At 37.3% G+C, this 19,331-nt stretch overlaps 2 protein-coding genes and 1 long non-coding RNA gene across 4 annotated transcripts in view; all 3 read left to right on the top strand.

Annotated features, from left to right (window-relative positions):
• Nucleotides 1-19,331, top strand: part of LOC113499480 (DE-cadherin) — a 519,450-nt gene that overhangs the window by 161,335 nt on the left and 338,784 nt on the right. The window lies entirely within an intron of this gene.
• On the top strand, nucleotides 1,572-8,673 carry LOC113499503. Its single transcript, XR_003401113.1, has 2 exons — nucleotides 1,572-2,131; nucleotides 5,428-8,673. It is a non-coding gene; the product is annotated as an uncharacterized LOC113499503 (long non-coding RNA).
• Nucleotides 2,130-5,378, top strand: LOC113499487. The gene is made up of 2 exons (XM_026879992.1): nucleotides 2,130-2,974; nucleotides 3,242-5,378. Exons 1-2 carry the CDS (start codon nucleotides 2,385-2,387, stop codon nucleotides 3,906-3,908), a joined length of 1,257 nt encoding a protein of 418 aa, XP_026735793.1. The 5' UTR covers nucleotides 2,130-2,384; the 3' UTR covers nucleotides 3,909-5,378.

Genomic DNA, 19,331 nt, shown 5'->3' with positions numbered 1-19,331 from the left:
GCTCTCCTGGCTCGTAGATGGTAATGGAGTATTATCCTGTTGTGGACACGGATACGTTGAGGCTGGACTCTGTAACATTTAAAAATAAATACGTAAACAAGCAAATAATGATTAAAAGAAAGACTCAATATTGCATTATTAGAATGAATACTAAATACTTATAGAATAATAAATACTAAATACTAACATGTATATATTTCGTTGGTACTGAGTGAGGTTTTACTTGTACTCGTTTATTTTTATATAGTAATGAATCATCATCAAAATGAATCGAACAAATTTTTGAATACTTTGTTGGCTGCCAATTTTCTCGTCCAGTGGCATCCAGCCATTTCTTTTTATAAAGATTGGATGGAAACCTGAAATTTAAAGAACATTTTATTCACATGCTACGAAAGTTTATCTTTATTGAGTAATAAGTTAAATAAACTACAATAAAGTACTTAAATAAATCTAAGTAAATATAAATTTACATACAGAAGAATTAATTTCCTCTCAATAAAAATATTAAACTACTAGCTTTTACCCGCGACTTCATCCGCGTGAAAAGTATCCTATGTGTTAATCTAGGTAATAAACTACTCGTGTGCAAAATATCATTGAAATCCATCCAGACGTTATTGCGTGATTGAGTAACAAACAAACATTCAACAATACAAACCCTCGAATTTATAACATAACTACGATGAGTACCTGAGCCAACCCAACAATCGTATGTACTGACAAAAATGAAATATGATTTATTTGGGTAAATTCAAGTAGCTATTATGGCAACCCTGAACCGTTCATAGTTTTAGGTTATTTTATTTTGTGATATTGAAAACACGTATCACAACTCAATATTCTTGGCCCACGTCACTGAATTCATTACAAAACATCATAATCAATGATCATCTGGCCTTGTAGGGCGTTGTATTAACGAAAGAAATGATAATTTCGCCTACTTACGTGTGAAATGTTATTCCTTCAATTTTTCGCTCACTCCGGCTTTTACAGCCCAAAACACTGCAACCCACCATCGCACTTACACTAAATATTCTTTATCATCCAATTTTTATACGCACTAAACACTGTAAATTCGCACAATCACAGAAAAATCCGCAAGACGCCAAGTTTGTTTGTCACAATCTGTCAAACTCAGATCTTGCCAAACGACAAGACCGGCCATGTTGACAAAGACAAAAAATATATATTGTGTCCTGTTTCTTTGCATAAGTCTGACAATTAACGATCTCGCTCTATCAAGGAAAGTCATTTTAATGGTTACATCTATAGGTATATAATCTAAGGAATTACCGATAACAGACGGATAGTTGAAGCACAGACACTGACACTGAAATAAAATTGACAGACAGAGTTGCCAACTTAAGTACCAAATTAAAACGCAGTAAATCGAGTCGACCAAAGACAAAAAAAATGTAATTTGTTAAAAAATGTTAGTATAAAAAAAGTATTCTTTTTAGGATTTTTATTTATAAAAAATATCGATTTTTATACCTTTTCAATACTTGTAATTTTATATCGATACCTCGATACATCAAAACATTAAATATCGCTCAAAAATATCGATACATTGAAAAAATAATATCAATATATCGATGTATCAATATTTTTTCGACGAGCCTAAGCTGTCGACTGCTCTAGCGCAGTCAACGGCTCGAGCAGTCGGTGTATGCCTCGCAACCGCTCGCGAGCGGTCGACGGCACGATGGAATTTCATCATGCAGTTGACGGCTTGAAGCGGTCGCGACTGCTCGAGCAGTCGTGTGTACGGCAGCGAATGAATGACTATAGTTCACTGCACGGTCGCGGCTTTAAGCAGTCGGTCTCAACTGCCTGAAGCAGTCCGTGTACGGCGGCCTACAGTCACGCCGCTAGACGCGCCGTTGGACAGCGCGCTGTTGGACAGCGCGCTGTTGGACAGCGCGCGTTTGAACAGCGCGCGTTTGAACAGCGGTGCACCATAAAACGACATTAGTACGGCGCGTTTCGCTGCTGTGAGACAGTCGTGTACAAACAGATACAAAATGAACGGCAATGCGGTTAGAGTACTGGCTATTTACTTTTTATGGAAAAAAAGGCAACAAAAACGTCGAAGAACAGTAGGTGTTGATCCTTATAACGCTACAAGGTTACTGAGAGGCGAACACGTAAAGCGGTCTACACCCCAAAGCCGCTGACCCGGCGGCACAGCCCGGCGACTTAGTGCCCGCGGGTTAACCCTTCAGGCTTCAGAATGTCCAAGCCGAACGACTTTGCCGGCGGCAATGCCGGCGGCACGACAGCCGCGGCATGTGGTGTTCTAGTAATTGCCAAATACTCGTAGAGATTGGACGTGTGTGTTTCGAATAATTCAGAAGTAGTATTTTCAGTACCTAATTGACATGGAGGAGGACGATAACAGTGATTTAATAATAGCAGTTTGTGGAGTTATTATCGGTGGATCCCTCAACACACGAAAGTGTTGGGTTAGGCCAAGTTTAATGAGTCGCAATAAATACAGTACTTGTCAAAGATTAAGTGATTTAAAGGAAGACGACTTGGTTCTATACAAACCCATTTCTTTTAAGACTTTCCTGTCATTAACCAGTACCGACTTTGAATATTTACTGAATATTGTTGGACATAAAATAGCTAAACAAGACACAAATTACAGAAAAGCAGTTTCACCAGTAGAAAGATTGTCAATAACGTTAAAATACCTAAGCTCAGGAAATTCTTTTAGTAGCCTGTGCGACGTCTTTAAAGTATCTCCTCAACTAATTTCAAGCATTATTCCTGAAGTATGTGATGCTTTAGTTGAAGGACTTTCAGATTATGTGAAAATTCCAAGGAGTCAAGAAGGATGGAGAGAAATTGCAGATGAATATTTAAAAAGATGGCAAAGACCCAATTGTCTTGGATCAATGGATGGGAAACACATAAAACTTCAATGTCCCCCAAAAAGTGGAAGTGATTATATAAACTATAAAAAATATAATATATAATATCCTGGGACAACTCACACACGGTTATCTGATCCCAAGCTAAGCAGAGCTTGTGTTATGGTAACCAGACAACTGATAAACTTACTTATATACTTCTAAATACATACATATTATAGATAAATAAATTACACCCAGACACCAGAACAAATTATCATGCTCATCACACAACATTTGTCCTGGGCGGGAATCGAACCCACGACCTCCGGTATAGCAGTCAGGGTCACTAACCACTAGACCAACAGGCCCGTCAAAAAATATTTCAGTATTGTGCTCTTTGCTTTAGTAGATGCTGATTACAACTTTTTGTACGCTAATGTGGGATGTCAGGGTCGGATTTCAGATGGTGGGGTTTTTAATAATTCAGCATTATGTCGATTGTTAAATGATAATGAATTGAATATACCACATAAAACCCCTTTACCCGGAAGGAATCTACCAGTATCGAATTTTTTTTTGGGTGATGACGCGTTTCCTCTGCAACCCCATATTATAAAGGCTTATGATGGTAATCACACAATGGGATCATCTAAGAGGGTTTTTAACTATCGCGTATGTCGAGGGCGAAGAGTAGTTGAAAACGTGTTTGGGCAGTTAACACACAAATTCAAGATTTTTCATAGACCTATTCAGCTAATCCCAGAAAAAGCTACTACTGTAACTTTGGCGTGTATACATTTATTTAATTATATCAAACGAACCGCTGCAACTCAGCAAAACGAATACGATACTGAAAATAATCAAGGAGAAGTCTTTCCCGGTGAATGGCGTAGACATCTTGAAAACGACAGTTGCTTAGATAATATGTCAGGAGAAGACAATCAAACCTCGGATACTACAGTGACCGCTGAGGATACAAGAGTGGAGTTGACTGATTATTTTCTTTCTAGTGTCGGAGGATTAGAATGGCAATATAACCAATAAACGCCCATTAGTCGAATAAAATTAAAACTCATATAATCAATATTATTTTTAATCATTAAGTAGTTCCATGTATAATCCATTAAATCTAAAATCGTAAATTACACATAGTGAGATACACTTTTATTGTGATTCGTAGAATAAAGTTTTAAACAAAATAAGAAATGTGTTTTTGTAAACCAATAACATGATATTAACTATTGGTAACAGTAGAAGTGTCACTAAACTAAAATTAAAACCTGGCTATTCCTTTCGCACATATGTCAAGGTCTACTCGTGTGAAGGGAATAGTCAACACTAATTTTAAATTTAACTTTAATGGGGCTACCTATAGCTACCTTTATTATACCAAAAAGAAAATTAAATATTTATAACATATTTTGAACATTACTTTATAACACTATCAGAAGGATTTAGAGCTAGGTATTCTTCAGCAAATGTTTCTAGTGACGAAGGTTGAATTGTTTGTGGATCTGGGTTTGTTTGGGCAGAGTATTCAGAAGAAGTTAAGTTATTTGTAGAAGGGCTTACAACCGTCTGTTGAAGTGAAGATGCTGTATAGTATCCTGGATGACTGTGTGAACTAGAAACACTACTTGGTCTTGCAAAATCCGTAAATGTATCGGATCTATATCCAGTTTCGGCTTCAAATATTATATTGTTGATCCGATGTCTCACAATAGCTTTCATTTGTCGGTCCATTTGTCTTAATTGACCCGCAATATAATCTCCAACTAACCATCCTCATCTTTTGTCACATTTGGTCGTTGGGAGACATTCTTCATAATATTCAATGCTTCGGATATCAACTCTTTATTAGGGTTGATTTTAGGACGTTTATTTCGTTGCCAAGTTGTATTTTCTGGCGACATCTGTGGTAAATCATTTTGATTTGATTGTGAATCTCGTTGTGAATTGTGGCTCGTCGACGGTGTGTCCTGCGAAAAAAGGCACATTTTTGTTCTGCAGAAAATTTAGTGATTTGTAGGCAAACCATTTACTATGATAAATATCATCAGTACCCGCACCAGACTTATTTGAATTATCTTCTTTTTTTTTCTCTCGGTAATAATGACTAGTTAAATTTTTTATCTTTCTCTCGATTTCCGGAACATCAGTAGCAAATTCACTGGCAATTTCATTAAATGCGTCGTAACGCTTTGGCCGGCTTTTGTAGTCACGGTTTTTTGGGTTCCATAATATTTCTTTTAAATGATAGAGGTCTATTAGTTTTATAACTGTTGCATCGTCCCACTCCATATTGGTTAGTTGATACAAAATAAAAGTGCCGACACTTCACAACAACAGAGAATGAATAAGTGATACGTCACTACTCTATGAAAGCCGGCGGGCAACTGACTGAGTGAGTGGAGAGGGATGCCGTCGGCATCGGCATGCTGCCCCGCCGGCTTGCCCGCGCGGGCGCAAGCCGGCGGCATGATTGTACGAAATAAGGACGGCGGGTTGGGCCGCCGGGCTGTGCCGCCGGGTTAGCGGTGTGTAGACCGCTTAACGCTACAAGGTTACTGAGAGGCGAACACGTAACATCTTTCTCTGATTTACGAGAAAATAGTTATAAATTTTATAAATATTTTCGCCTATCAACCAGCAGTTTCGACGAATTACTGTGCAAGTTAGAGTTTTCTTTACGAAGATCCAGCATACGTCGCATCCCCATAGCTCCAGTGGAAAAATTGGCGATTACTCTAAGGTAAGTGAAATAAAAGAGTAGGTTTTGTAATAAATGATAATATTTGTTTGGCTTATTTTAATCACAGTCGTATTTTAATTACAACCTAACACACTTATTCATAAATGCTGATTAAACCTATTTTAGTTAAAATGGTCTTAAAATCGGAATCTTCTCTTTCATTTTGCAAATGTAGAAAAGAAACAAAACACTTGTAAAACCTATATTAATCTCACTCGTTTTTAATGAATAAGGGCATAATTTTAAATCACAGTGTTATTATAATCATTGACTTATTTTAAATCACAGTCTTATTTTAATCATAATCTTATTTTAAATCACAGTCTTATTTTAATCATAATCTTATTTTAAATCACAGTCTTATTTTAATCACAGTCTCATTTGAATCATAGTCTCATTTTAATCAGTCTTACTTTGTAGCTAAAAATTGACAAGTACTTGTGAGGTTCACTGGTGTGTGTAGTTAGAAGGAACGCCGAATGATTTGTTGGTGTGTCTATGTCAAAGTATTGTGACAAGTTAGTGTGCCTGCTATCTTGACGTCAAGCTACCAGGCACACGAAGCCTGGCAACCTGACAACTTTGCCCTTTCGGAGCGGCATTGCCTCCCAGGCTGTAGCATTTTGATTTTTGCGAAGTAGTAATAAACTTTTTAAAATAAATCTGTAAAAAATAACTAATATCCTTATTGATCCTCATTATCAGGATAATTTGAGTTATTATCGCCAGTCGGCGATACGACATTTGATAATTCTACTGCAGATTCATAAAGCTGCTGTTGAGGTGTAGAGGTGGTAGCATAGGCATAGGTATAATTATGAAGTGGCAATGTTTGAGTTGTGTAATTATAAGTAGAATTTGCGTTCACACTAGAATTAACATTATTTTCTGGTGATGAAAAGCTAGGTGTCGTAGTCGTTGGAGCTGAAATCCCAATAAGTAATTCTAGAACCTTTGCGCGAAACTGCAGCTTTTGATAAGCACTTAATAATAATTATTAATTCCTGATGGATTATGGATGGAAACTCAAACACCAGTATGATTGTAAAAGATTATAATTAGGAAAACGTCCGAGCACGATGTACATGAATCTCAGCGGTAAGGCAAAAAAAAAACACTTAAATTACTTAGAATCGGACCAAGAGACTCAAAAAATGACAAATCATCAGGATTGAGGTTGGAAGGGGAAGTATTTTGGTTAAGCAACGTTATTAATTCGTTTTCAAAATTTGATTGTTCTGATTTACGTTTATTCATTCCACTACGTTTATTCCATTTGTTTTGACTATTTTCTGTGTTTTCCTGTGGTCTATGGAGCTGAGATGGAGTACTCAAGTTATTCGCTGATGTGGCTGTTTCAGTCAAATCTTCAGATACGATAGACTGATTATCGCTTAATGATTCTGTAACTTCATTTTCTGAAATACGATCAAGGAATGTCGAAAAATAGATACTTCTTGTGTTTTGCAGCGCTTCCAGATGGCGTATTTCGCATATTCCCTTTTGTTCTGAAATAATTATCTCTGGCTGATTTCCATCGATGGCGTATTTGTTTATCTGCAATAAAAACGTATTTTTTTAGGTACTTACCTATATCCTAAAATCAAATGAAAATACTTTTTGTTTTCAGGTTTTTGGCAACGGGCAGTACTTTCTCCGATTTATCTATCACATACAGAATGGGAATCACTACTGTAGCTAAGATAGTAGATGAAGTTTGTTCGACTATATGGGAAAAACTGCGTCATGAATGTGTACCTGAACCAACTACAGAAATGTGGCAGCGCATAAGTGAAGAATTTCAGTTATATGCAAATTTTCCAAATTGTTGCGGGGCGATAGATGGTAAACACATACGTATAGTAAATCCTGCAGGTGGAGGCTCAATGTTTTATAATTATAAACATTTCTATTCTATCGTCCTTTTGGCAATGTGCGATGCGAACTATTGTTTCACATATATTAACATAGGTTCTTGCGGGAAAAACTCAGACTCTATAATATTTCAAGAGAGTTCACTATTTCAAAAGTTACAGAACAATAGTTTGAGGTTGCCAGGTGTAAAGCATCTGCCGGGCACTAATATAACAGTACCACACATAATAGTTGGTGATGGTGCATTTGGTATATCCAACCATGTGATGAGACCTTATGTGCGATCCAACATGACTCATAAAAAGAAAATATTTAATTACCGCTTAAGTCGTGCTAGACGGTACATAGAGTCGACGTTTGGAATAATGTCCAACAAATTCAGAGTATTCCATACTCCTATGAGTGTCAGTTTTCCTATTGCAAAAAAGATAGTTCAAGCCTGTTGCATATTGCATAATTTTATTAGAGTACGGGATGGCTACAACGTTAATCACACATTAACTATAATGGGATTGACTGATCTAATTAACGACCCAGATCATAGATCAGGAAACACATTACGCGATATATTCGCTAATTACTTCGTATCACCCACTGGTAGCGTGTCATGGCAAGATAGATCTGTGTTCTGATTTTATAGTTGACACCTACCGCGAAATTCAAAAATGGAACGAAACGAAACGCAGTAATATCGTCGTGGCTTATTTGATTTACCTACCCAATTAATATTTTTCACTAGGTGACCCGGCAGACGTTGTACTGCCTCAATCGATAAAATTTTCATATTTATTCACCTTTTAAACCTCATCTGGACTTCCACAAATAAATCATAACCAAAATTAGCCAAATCGGTCCAGCCGTTCTCGATTTTAGCGAGACTAACGAACAGCAATTGATTTATATTTTTAAATAGATTAGAATTTCTGAAATTCGCGGGCGAACAAAACGATTTCACTTAATTTTACACTAGGTAATAAGTAGCTAATGTGACTTAATTAAGGTACCAGACTCGTCGGTTACACTTGACAAACGATCTTTAAAGTTAATTTATATCTCTTATTGTGAACTGAACACTAAAAGTGATTGAATGTTTTAATGGAGGATGGAGGATTTCGTTTGTGCAACTAGCGGTAAACATGTATGTAACAAAAAAGATTTTATTAATAAATGTTTCTTACCTAAGTCTGTATTGAAATTTTCACCACACAATTCCTTTCCAATTTCTTCCCAGGCTTTATTTTTTGCGTCCTTATTCTTATAAAAATCATCGGCCGGGTCCCATAAACATATTCTAATTCGCACTTCGTCAATTACTCGACCCGTATCGATGTGATTCATTTTGTACACAACAGTACCTAACGGCACGTCTCAACGGCGTGAGACTAAAACGCACAATGGCCGTAGAAGCGCACGAGCGGCGCGCGCTTCGACCGCGCCGCGCGAATAGGACGCGTTCAACGAACGGCGCTGCTCAAGCGCGCGAATTTGAAACGCTACTAATACCCCAAACATATCCGAGCGCGCGTGCTCCGACGGCGCTGCCGAAACGCGTGACTGTAAAACCAGCCTTAGAGCTAGTTCAGACATGGCGGAATCCGTGCGGATGCAAATCGCGCGGTTCTAAACGCAAGTGTTCAGACAGACGCGGATGTAAATGCGGAGTGCCGTAATCCGCATAGAGTGACAGTGTTCTAGTCCAATCATGGAAGTCGAGGAAGCAATATGTGTGTACTTGTTGCTCCGTAAAAAAGAAAGAAAGAAGAAACGGCAGTATTGGGTGCATCCAATATTACGTGATCGGCTCACCCATGGTCAGTTTCAGACTTTATATCCAAAATTAAGAAGTTTTGAACCAAAATTCTTTAATTATTTGAGAATGTCGATAAATTCATTTGATGAATTATTAGAAATGATCAGTGAACAAATTGCATCTAATGATACCCATATGAGGTCAAGCGTGGCCCCAGAAGAAAAACTCGTGATTACATTAAGGTAAGATATTTATTTTATACATCAGAATATATGTTTTGTACTATAGAAGACTGTGAGTCGTCAGTGCTATTGCATGATAAAGGCGATGGAGACTCTCCTGGTACGATTGTAGAATATCCTGTAAAATATCCTTGTGGGTTTGAATATTGTTGGTTTTGCCAAAATACTTCATTAGGCGTGTTCTGCTGGCTCGTGATATGAATAGGCGCTGGTAATTTCTGCCCTTTCTGTATTACCTGGAGTAATTCAATTTTAGTAGCCAAACGCTTATTTTCTGGAACTTTTTTTAACTCTTTATACAATGACATACAAAAAAGCTTATCATCATCATCTTGCTTTGACATACTTTCTTGTAATTGTCTCTGTATTTTATCCCTTGATTCAATGCTATTTTCTAATATGTCAGCCAATCGCTCTTCTGAAGTAATTTTAGTCTTCTTCCTTTTATTGGGTACTGGTTGTATTTCACGTGCATTAACAAAATTATCTTGGTTTTGGTCAATGTTTTGAATTCCTTCATTTTTGGCTTCATGTATGTTTGATGTCGTTTCTTTGTTTTCTACTGTCTTCTGAAGAAAAGAAAGCCGGTCAAAATACATGTATTTTGAACCTTTACATGCACCAGAACCAGAAGGAATTGATTTGCCTTTCTTGAATTCCTTATTATAAGCATCCCGTATATTCTTCCACTTTTTTGTAATGTTACACCTGGAACAGAAATCAGTATTTTTAACAAAATTGTAGACTTATAAATACAGGAGCGGTCAAATAATTGAAGACACTCAAAAACTTTAAAAATTTTAAATAAAAGAATTGACACTCATTATTTTAAACTAGCTGGTGCCCGCGACTTATAATTAATAAATGAAAAGTTTGCAACTTTTTTAACAAAACGATACAGATCAAGATTATATTGTTTCAGATATCTGGGTACTGGTTGTTCCTTTGGAGAACTGCATTACAACTTTCGTCTTGGCAAATCTACAATTACAGGAATTGTCCGTGAAGTATGTGAAGCTCTGTGGGAAAAAGTCGCAAAAAATGTCATGCCTGAACCCAGCGAAGATATATGGAAGAAAATAGCTACAGATTTTGAAAAAATATGCAAATTTCCCCAATTGCATTGGCGCCATAGATGGCAAGCATATAAGGATTACAAAACCCAATGATTCTGGATCTTTGTATTATAATTACAAAACTTTTTTTTCCATAGTGCTGTTGGCACTTTGTGATAGTAACTATTGTTTTTCTTTCATAGATATTGGATCATATGGAAAAAGTAGTGATTCTGCAATTTTTAAAAATTCGGTATTTTATAAAAGATTAATAGAAAAGTCATTACACATACCAAAACCTAAACCAATATCTAACACAGATCCTACGCCATTGCCATACGTCATAGTTGGCGATGAAGCGTTTGGTTTATCCGAAACTGTAATGCGACCCTATGCAGGTAGAGGGCTATCATACGAAAAAAATATATTTAATTACAGGTTATCAAGAGCTCGACGTTATATTGAATGCACTTTTGGAATTCTGGCAAACAAGTGGCGCATTTTTCATAGGCCTATAAACGTTAATATAGACTTTGCCGAAGACATAATAAAGGCCTGTTGTGTGCTACACAATTTTGTTAGAACTAGAGATGGTATACAGTTTGAAGATACTTTATATACTGGGCCAATGAGTAATCTTAATACATTACATGCAGGAAGGGGTACACCGTCATCATTAAATATTAGAGACAAATATGCTAATTACTTTGTAAATGAGGGTCGTGTAGAATGGCAAGACACAAAAATATAAAAACTTGAGAGGTGTCAAGGGACACCCGGATAGAACGAAGTTGACCTCACTGGAGGCGAGTAGCGAGGCGCGGTGTTTGCGTGCGTGAGAATCGTGAGATTTTTTTCCGTCTAGCCCCCTTTCACAACGCGCGATAAGGAACTTCGTTCCAAAATTAAAATTTGTTACAGTTCGCGCCAAATAACTAAACTCAAGATGGCGTCGCGTCGGTTGCACATAGTCACTAGCTACTCCGTTACTATGCTAACGTGATATTTTTCCCGCGCCCGATACTTACCTCCAATCACAATAACAACATTTTTATATAGTTTAGTTATTTGGGGTGGACTGTCAATTACAAAATATGTAAACTACCCTGATAAATGTAAAATTAAATACATACTGACCAAAAAGAGCCTTTTTTTCCAAAGAATCCTCATTTTCTCCAAAAATCTCCACCAGCTCCTGCCAAGCTCCGTTTCTAATAATTTTATTGGAATTTCTGCACATTGGATGTCCCACAAAGCAGGTCTCTTTTCCACCTCATCGATGAATAGCTCGGTGTCGAAGCGATCCATTGTCACCGTCCGATACGCGCGGCTTCCGCAGAGCAACTGAACGCGCTCTAGGTACGTCAAGTAAATAGAACCGAGCGGCAACCGCGCGAATTCATTTTCTAGCGGTTGAGTGGCGGTAGCCGCGAGGTTTGTCAATCCGCGCGGACAGGTATGAACGAATTTATAGGCGCAAATGTAAATAAGATCCGCGCGGTCTAACCGCGCGATTTGCATCCGCACGGATTCCGCCATGTCTGAACTAGCTCTTACAGGACCGATTTTAACAGATCCGACGCTACTGGACTTTCGTTCTTCAGTGTATCGCCTACTTTCTACGAGAATGGACGTTGTCGTGTTGTATTGGTACTATCGTCGTCTGCGGCGGAGGAAGCCCCGGCGTTATTGGATACATCCACTATTAAGGCAAAGATTTTGTCGTGGTGCTGTTGTGCGTCAGCTGAAAGAAGACGAATCTAAATTTTTTACTAATACTAATACCAATTTGGCTTTAGATCAAAAAGATCAACTAACCAAGCGGTGCATCAGCTAACTAACTATGTATGTACAAGTCTAGATAAAGGTATGTACACAATGGGGATCTTCTTAGACCTTGCCAAGGCATTTGATACCATTGCTTGCTCTCTGTTATTGTATAAACTGGAAAAAATTGGTATAAGAGGAACACAGCTCAAATTATTCTCGGACTATCTTAATAACCGTGAGCAGTGCGTAAAAATTGGTCAATATAGAAGTGCGGGACTAAACAGCAGTAGTTACGGAATCCCCCAGGGTAGTATATTGGGACCTACTTTATTCCTAGTTTACATAAACGACCTGTGCAATTTGTCTCTGCAAAATGGTGTCATTATATCGTATGCTGATGATACAGCTCTTGTGTTCTCAGGTAAGTCTAAGGATGAGGTCTATCAAAATGCCCAAAATGGTTTTAATGTAGTGTCTAACTGGCTTAACAATAATATTCTAACATTAAATTCAAATAAAACAAATTACATGTTATTTTCAATGAGAAATAGTAATAAGTCGACTACTAACCTAAATATTTATGCACATAAGTGTAATACGAGCGCGTCCGCGGCGACTGCATGCGCTTGCCCTACATTAGTAAAAACTGACAATACTAAATATCTAGGTGTCACTATTGACAGTCACCTTAATTTCCGTAAACATATTGATTCATTATGCACCAGAGTACGTAAATTAATCTATATCTTTAAACACTTACGCAACATTGCAGACTTTAATCTAATTCGCCAGGTGTATATGGCTTTGTGCCAATCCATTCTTACCTACTGCATAGACTCATGGGGTGGCATCTAAATCTATTATCTTGCCCCTAGAACGTGCTCAAAGAGCAATCCTAAAGGTCGCCACTTTTCGTCCTTTCAGGTTTCCTACTCACCAGTTATACAGGGAATGCAAAGTACTTACAGTACGCCAGTTATTTATTCTACATATAGTACGACTCCAGCATACTGAAATTGGTTTCAGCCCGGTACCTTCCGGCAAGAGAAGAAAGGATTTAGTTTGCACTAACCCACAAACGCAACATGCTTTTACTAACAGATTTTATTTATTTCAAGGACCCTATTTATATAACAAATTTAACAGGCTACTAAAGTTATATAGTGTAAGCTTAAATAGGTGTAATAGAATGGTAACAGAATACTTACAGTCCCTCAATTACTCAGATACGGAAAATTTGCTAGAAATATTACAATAAACTGTTTAGCTTAGAAATTATAATAATAAGTACAGGTAATGTAATTAAATAATTCAGGACAGCTTGTCCTGCTTAGTCTTTTATAATACAATTAAGTGATAGAATTACATTAAAATATCCATCAATCATTTTTCTGCACTGATAACCCGAAACACAGGTTTAAAACAAACCTAGTTCGGGTGGTCCCTATATTATCTTTAGACCATCCTTCTCGTATATTATTATGTTTTGGTGTAGATTAACTCAACTCCTATGATTATGACTATTAAGATATTTTTACTGGTTTGTCATGTACATGTATTTAAGTAATGTGAACTATGTTTTTAATAAATATATTTTTAATTTTAATTTTAACTTATTTCCGAATGACGACGTCTACTTTTGATGACCTTCTTAGGCCTCGTCCCCATCATACACGGCGCGGTACCGTCACCGTGCAACGTCACGACGCCGCCGCCGTGACACGGCACGGCGCCGCGAACGGTGCGCCCCTATTCAGTAGACATTTTGCTGTTGATGCGCTCGAACGTCCTTGTTTGGATATGGATCGCGAAAGAATTATTCTCTTGTTGTTGCTAAGACGACGAATGAAAAAGAAACAGAAACAGAGGAAATTTTGGGTAAATCCGTATATTTCTACAATGAACCCAGACGGTGGTCATTTCAAAAGGAAATATGCAGCGCTAAAATTAAGTGGGAACGAGAAATTTTTTGACTATTTTAGAATGACCATACCAACTTTTGAAGAATTGCTTACCAACATAGCACCTCGTTTACAAAAACGATTTGTGTTCAGAAAACCTGTTGATCCTATGGAAATGCTTGGTTTAACCATCAGGTAAGAAATAAAACATACTTTTCATAAATCAAACTGTTTTTTTATTTATATAATATTGTTCAAATTATTAGATTGTGTTACAAAAGCTTTATAATTCTTTTATTTCGGTATATAAATTCAAACTTTACTAACTTACTAACAAAAACAAACTTTACTAAATTAAATTGCACAATGTTAGATAATTCATGAAAAATCGTGTTCGGACTCCTGTGTGTTTGATAAGACATCGCTTAAATTATGTGATATGTCTTCTATGGTTGAATTTGGCGAAGTCTGGCCATGGATGCTTGCAGAGGGATTGCGAGTTGTTTGATAAGTCGCTGTAGTTTGTTGTGGTCTTTCGTAGCCACTTTGAAATGCTGTTTGGTAGCCGCTGTATGATGGTTGATTGTATTGATATGTGGGTTGATTGAAGTCTGACAATATTTGCATTACGCGACTTTGATACGTCAATGTTTGGTGGTCGTCTAGTTTTTCAAGAAATGGTAAAATTGATTTAAAAAATGAAACGTGTCTGTTTTCTGCATTTTTCAAACTTTGGAGAATTTCATTCTCAAAATCATCTTCATAGTATTTTCTTTTACGCAAAGTATGAGCTTTGTAACGAGACCTTATATTTTCACTTGCCTCTGGATCTTCAGACTCTTCTATTATACTACTGTCAGTTAGATTAGGTGCGTTTCTTTTCAAAAACATAAGCTGTTTGAACAAATGGTATTCTTTAATTTTTTTTGCACCAGCTCCAGATTTGTTTGCGAGCTCTTGCTTTTTCAAGTATTTTTGGTTATGTTAGTCCATTTTTTAACTACATCATTTCCTGGAACATAAAAATATTCGAATAATTATTCATGACTACATAATATATTTATCATAGGTTTGGGCAGCGAGGGCCCAATAACATAAGTTTAAGATTTCAATAATATTTCTACTGACAGACCTCGTTCCACAAGCTGTCAAAGTAGCTCAACTTAAGAAAAGCTGTCTTAAGGCCAGGAATCGCTGAACTAGCGGCCACCAATTGAAAAAAAAAATAGGGCGTTAATAAATATTATTTTTAGCACGTTTTCTCAAGAACTTATCGAAGTGTATTCATATATACAGGGTGTGGCGTAAATAATGGATAACCCCGAAAGTGTCGACTGGCCAGATAGTCATCTATCATTTCCCCAACTTATATCAGATTATGCCCATGGATGACCAAATTATTGATATTTTTGATATTTTCAATAAAACTCGTACTTGCTTATACAAAATCAGCTGCCATTTCTACTATTGCTGACTATTTTTCGTTCTGTTTTTTTTATATCACTCCTACATATCTGTATCATCAGAACAGCATCAAATTTTTTTAATACAATAATCTAATAATTTTTCTTAAGAATTATAGAATTTCGGGCCCCTGTATCGAAAAAAAAATGTTCTACTCTGTGGTAGCCCATTATCTTTAAAACTTGCCCATTTAATGCAGATTCTAAAATGGTATAATAATCACCAGTATCTTAACAAAGCACCAAGTTATTGCTGTTCGAATCTAAAAAGAGAATTGTCATACAAAATTGATTTTTAAATTAAATTTTTTAACACTGCTGTAACTAATTTTAAACTCAAAGGGAATGCAATTTTCCTTAAAATTTGATCGTTATGGGTTGGTTGGCACAATAAAATACATTAATATTTAATAACATTTATTGTAAAAATTTACACAAGATGTTCAAAATGGGCTCCTTCAGCTGCTATGCAAGCTCTACATCTTCTTATAAACGACCGTTTTAATCGATTCGCAAATCTTGCTGACGATATTTCGTCAGCAGCCGAACGTATGCTTTGTCGTAGCTGTTCAATGAAGTTCTTTTGTAAATCTTCTCCTTCAAGCAGCCCCAGTAAAAGAAATCGAGTGGGTTTAAATCTGGCGACCTAGGTGGCCATAGTATTGGCCCTAGACGTCCTATCCACCTCTCTGGATAGGTCTCGTTTAAATATTGCAGTACTCTTACCGCATAATGTGCGGGGCAACCGTCGTTTTGAAACCACATGTTTTCACATACTTCAGGGGGTACGTCCTCCAACAACACAGGCAAATTATTTTGCAAAAAATGCAAATAAGTTTCTCCAGTCAGGGTCGCTGGTAATTCAAATGGTCCAACAATTTGACCGTTTAGGATACCGGTCCATAAATTAATCTTAAACTGGTGTTGTGATCGATCTTGTCTTATTAATTTCGGATTTTCTAGTTGCCAGCTATGAAGATTATGTAGATTTAAATATCCATCTCTCTGGCACGAGGATTCGTCACTCCATAGTATTTTATTGAAAAAATCTGGTTCCTCTCTCATTCTTCTTAACATTGTTCTACAAAATGCTACCCGTAATGGATAATCTCTCGGAAGTAAGGTTTGGACTCGCTGAAAATGGTACGGGTATAATTCGTGCCGTTTTAATATGCGATGTACCGTCCTGGTTGACATGCCAGCACGACGAGATAACACACGAACTGATATGCTGGGATCTTCGTTCACTATGTTCAAAACTGCTTCATCGTTGCTGATACGCGGTCTTCCTTCACTCGGACCGCCCACACCGCTGCCAGGTATTCTGCCTTCAGAGTATGCATTGTGTACTCGAATAAAAACTCTGTAATCGGGGTGGCGATTGTTTGGATATCTCTCCCGATAAAGTGCAGCTGCTTGGTTAGCATTACCTCTACATTCACCATAAATGTAGTGCATATTGCAGTGGATCTCTATTTTACAACTATAAAGGCTATAATTCTATCGTATTGCTGGCACTAGTTGATTCTAAATACAGATTTGTATATGTCGATATAGGAGCATATGGTAAAGAATGCGATTCGACAATTTTCTAGAACACAAAACTATACGAATTATTATTGCAACATCGACTCCCCATACCAGCTCCAAAACCCTTACCAGGCCTTCAGAAACCAGTGCCTTATGTCTTTATTGCAGATGAAGGCCTACCATTAATGAGCAATCTAATGCGTCCATACTCAGGGAAACATTTGAATATAGATCAAAGAGTTTTTAATTATCGTTTGAGTCGGGCCAGACGAAATGTCGAGTGTGCTTTTGGCATACTTGCCAATAAATGGCGCATATTTCACAGGCCTTTAAACGTAAAATATGATTTTGCAATAGAAATTATCAAAGCATGCTGTGTATTGCACAATTTTGTTGTATCTCGGGATGGAAGTAAAATGTACGACGAACTGTATATTGATGACTCCCTTATTGACTTACACTTGCAACAAACTATAGATGACGTCTCTATAGCAAATCCAGTTAATATAAGAAACGAATTTTCTAAATACTTTAATAGCGATGTCGGCGCGCTCAGTTGGCAATTAAGCAAAATATAGCTCGAGACCAGTCACGGAACAAAAGATCGTCAGTCGTCGGCGCGTGTTTGTTCACGAATGTTCTTGCGTTCGCGAGGCGTCTCCATAACAATATCAATGTGTGCGACAGAGACAAGTAAGCACGGGCATTACACGAGATGGTTCTCTTTGTTCCGCGTCTACCTAACGCTTGATTCTAAATTGTAATAATATTGACCATTGATTTTCTTAAACCTCTTAGCGTTATACTGATATTATATTAAAACATTTCCATGAAAACATTAAAGATAAATAAATAGTTAGTACTCACCCAGTTTTGTTTTTTCTTTATTGTCCTTGTCATCAAATGATTCGAAAATGTTACGGCAAACATCTTTCCACGCTTCTGTTTTTAGATGTTTGTCTTTATAATTTTCAATTGTTTTATCCCAAAGCACTGGTCGTGCCTCCACTAACGAAATAAAGAAGTCAAGATCGATATTTTCCACCATTTTGTTCTACACACATGCGCTATCGCCAACGAAGAAATATCAACTGAATAGAGGCAAGCGGCGCACCGTTCGCGGCACCGTGCTGCGTTGCGGCGCCGTGCCGTGTCACGGCGGCGGCGTCGTGACGTTGCACGGTGACGGTACCGCGCCGTGTATGATGGGGACGAGGCCTACTTTCTACGAGAATGGACGTTGTCGTGTTGTATTGGTACTATCGTCGTCTGCGGCGGAGGAAGCCCCGGCGTTATTGGATACATCCACTATTAAGGCAAAGATTTTGTCGTGGTGCTGTTGTGCGTCAGCTGAAAGAAGACGAAGCTAAATTTTTTACTTATTTCCGAATGACGACGTCTACTTTTGATGACCTTCTTAAACGATTAGAAAAGGATTTAAAAAAGAAAGACACAAACTGGAGGAAAAGCTTGTGCCCTGAAGTAAAACTAGCGATATTTTTAAGGTAAGAACTTTAATTTTTGTTATTATCAATTAAGATTTAAAATGACAAAAAGGTTTACAAAAATGAAGATTTATTTCAAAACATAGACAGATCTGGCAAGTCTGACTCCTGGCTGAATGTAGATTCTACTGATGGCGAACCTTCTACTGATGGTGTAGAGTCAAGATGATGTGGCCTACTAAAATAACCTTGGGTGTGGTAGTGAGGAGTGCTAGAACTTTGTGAATATGGAGGCCACTCGTAGTTTGACTGACCATATCTTCTACTTTTAATATTTTGTAAAAGGTTTATCACTCCAGACTGAAATTCTAAAATTTGATCGCCATTAAGTGAAGCCAGTTGCGGCAAAATACCTTTGAAGAACGATAAATTGGGATCTTCAAACTCATTTTTAGTTTTTTTTAACTCATCATTCATGTATTCAATCATTTTGGCGTCTACTTCATTCACATTTCTTTTGATTGCCTTGCGTTGCGGCGGGGCTAAATTTTGTCTTTCCTTTTGTCTGTCACTACCACTTTGTTCCGTAATCTGATCAGGTTCATCTTCGTTGTCTTTATTACTTTCTACTGTTTCCGTGATGTTGTCATTAGCAGGGACGTTCTCGTGTGTATCACCTGGGGT

The sequence above is a fragment of the Trichoplusia ni genome, chromosome 12 (assembly GCF_003590095.1).
Source record: "Trichoplusia ni isolate ovarian cell line Hi5 chromosome 12, tn1, whole genome shotgun sequence".
Classification (NCBI taxonomy): domain Eukaryota; kingdom Metazoa; phylum Arthropoda; class Insecta; order Lepidoptera; family Noctuidae; genus Trichoplusia; species Trichoplusia ni.
Note: the sequence above shows the minus strand (reverse complement) of the source record. Positions and strands in the feature narration are given on the sequence as shown.

Bases quoted from the DNA above. Each gene is read 5' to 3' on its own strand.
- LOC113499487 (XM_026879992.1), top strand. From the start codon at position 2,385: ATGGAGGAGGACGATAACAGTGATTTAATAATAGCAGTTTGTGGAGTT. The intron at 2,975-3,241 runs ATATAATATATA...GCCCGTCAAAAA, and splicing joins GATTATATAAACTATAAAAA to ATATTTCAGTATTGTGCTCT.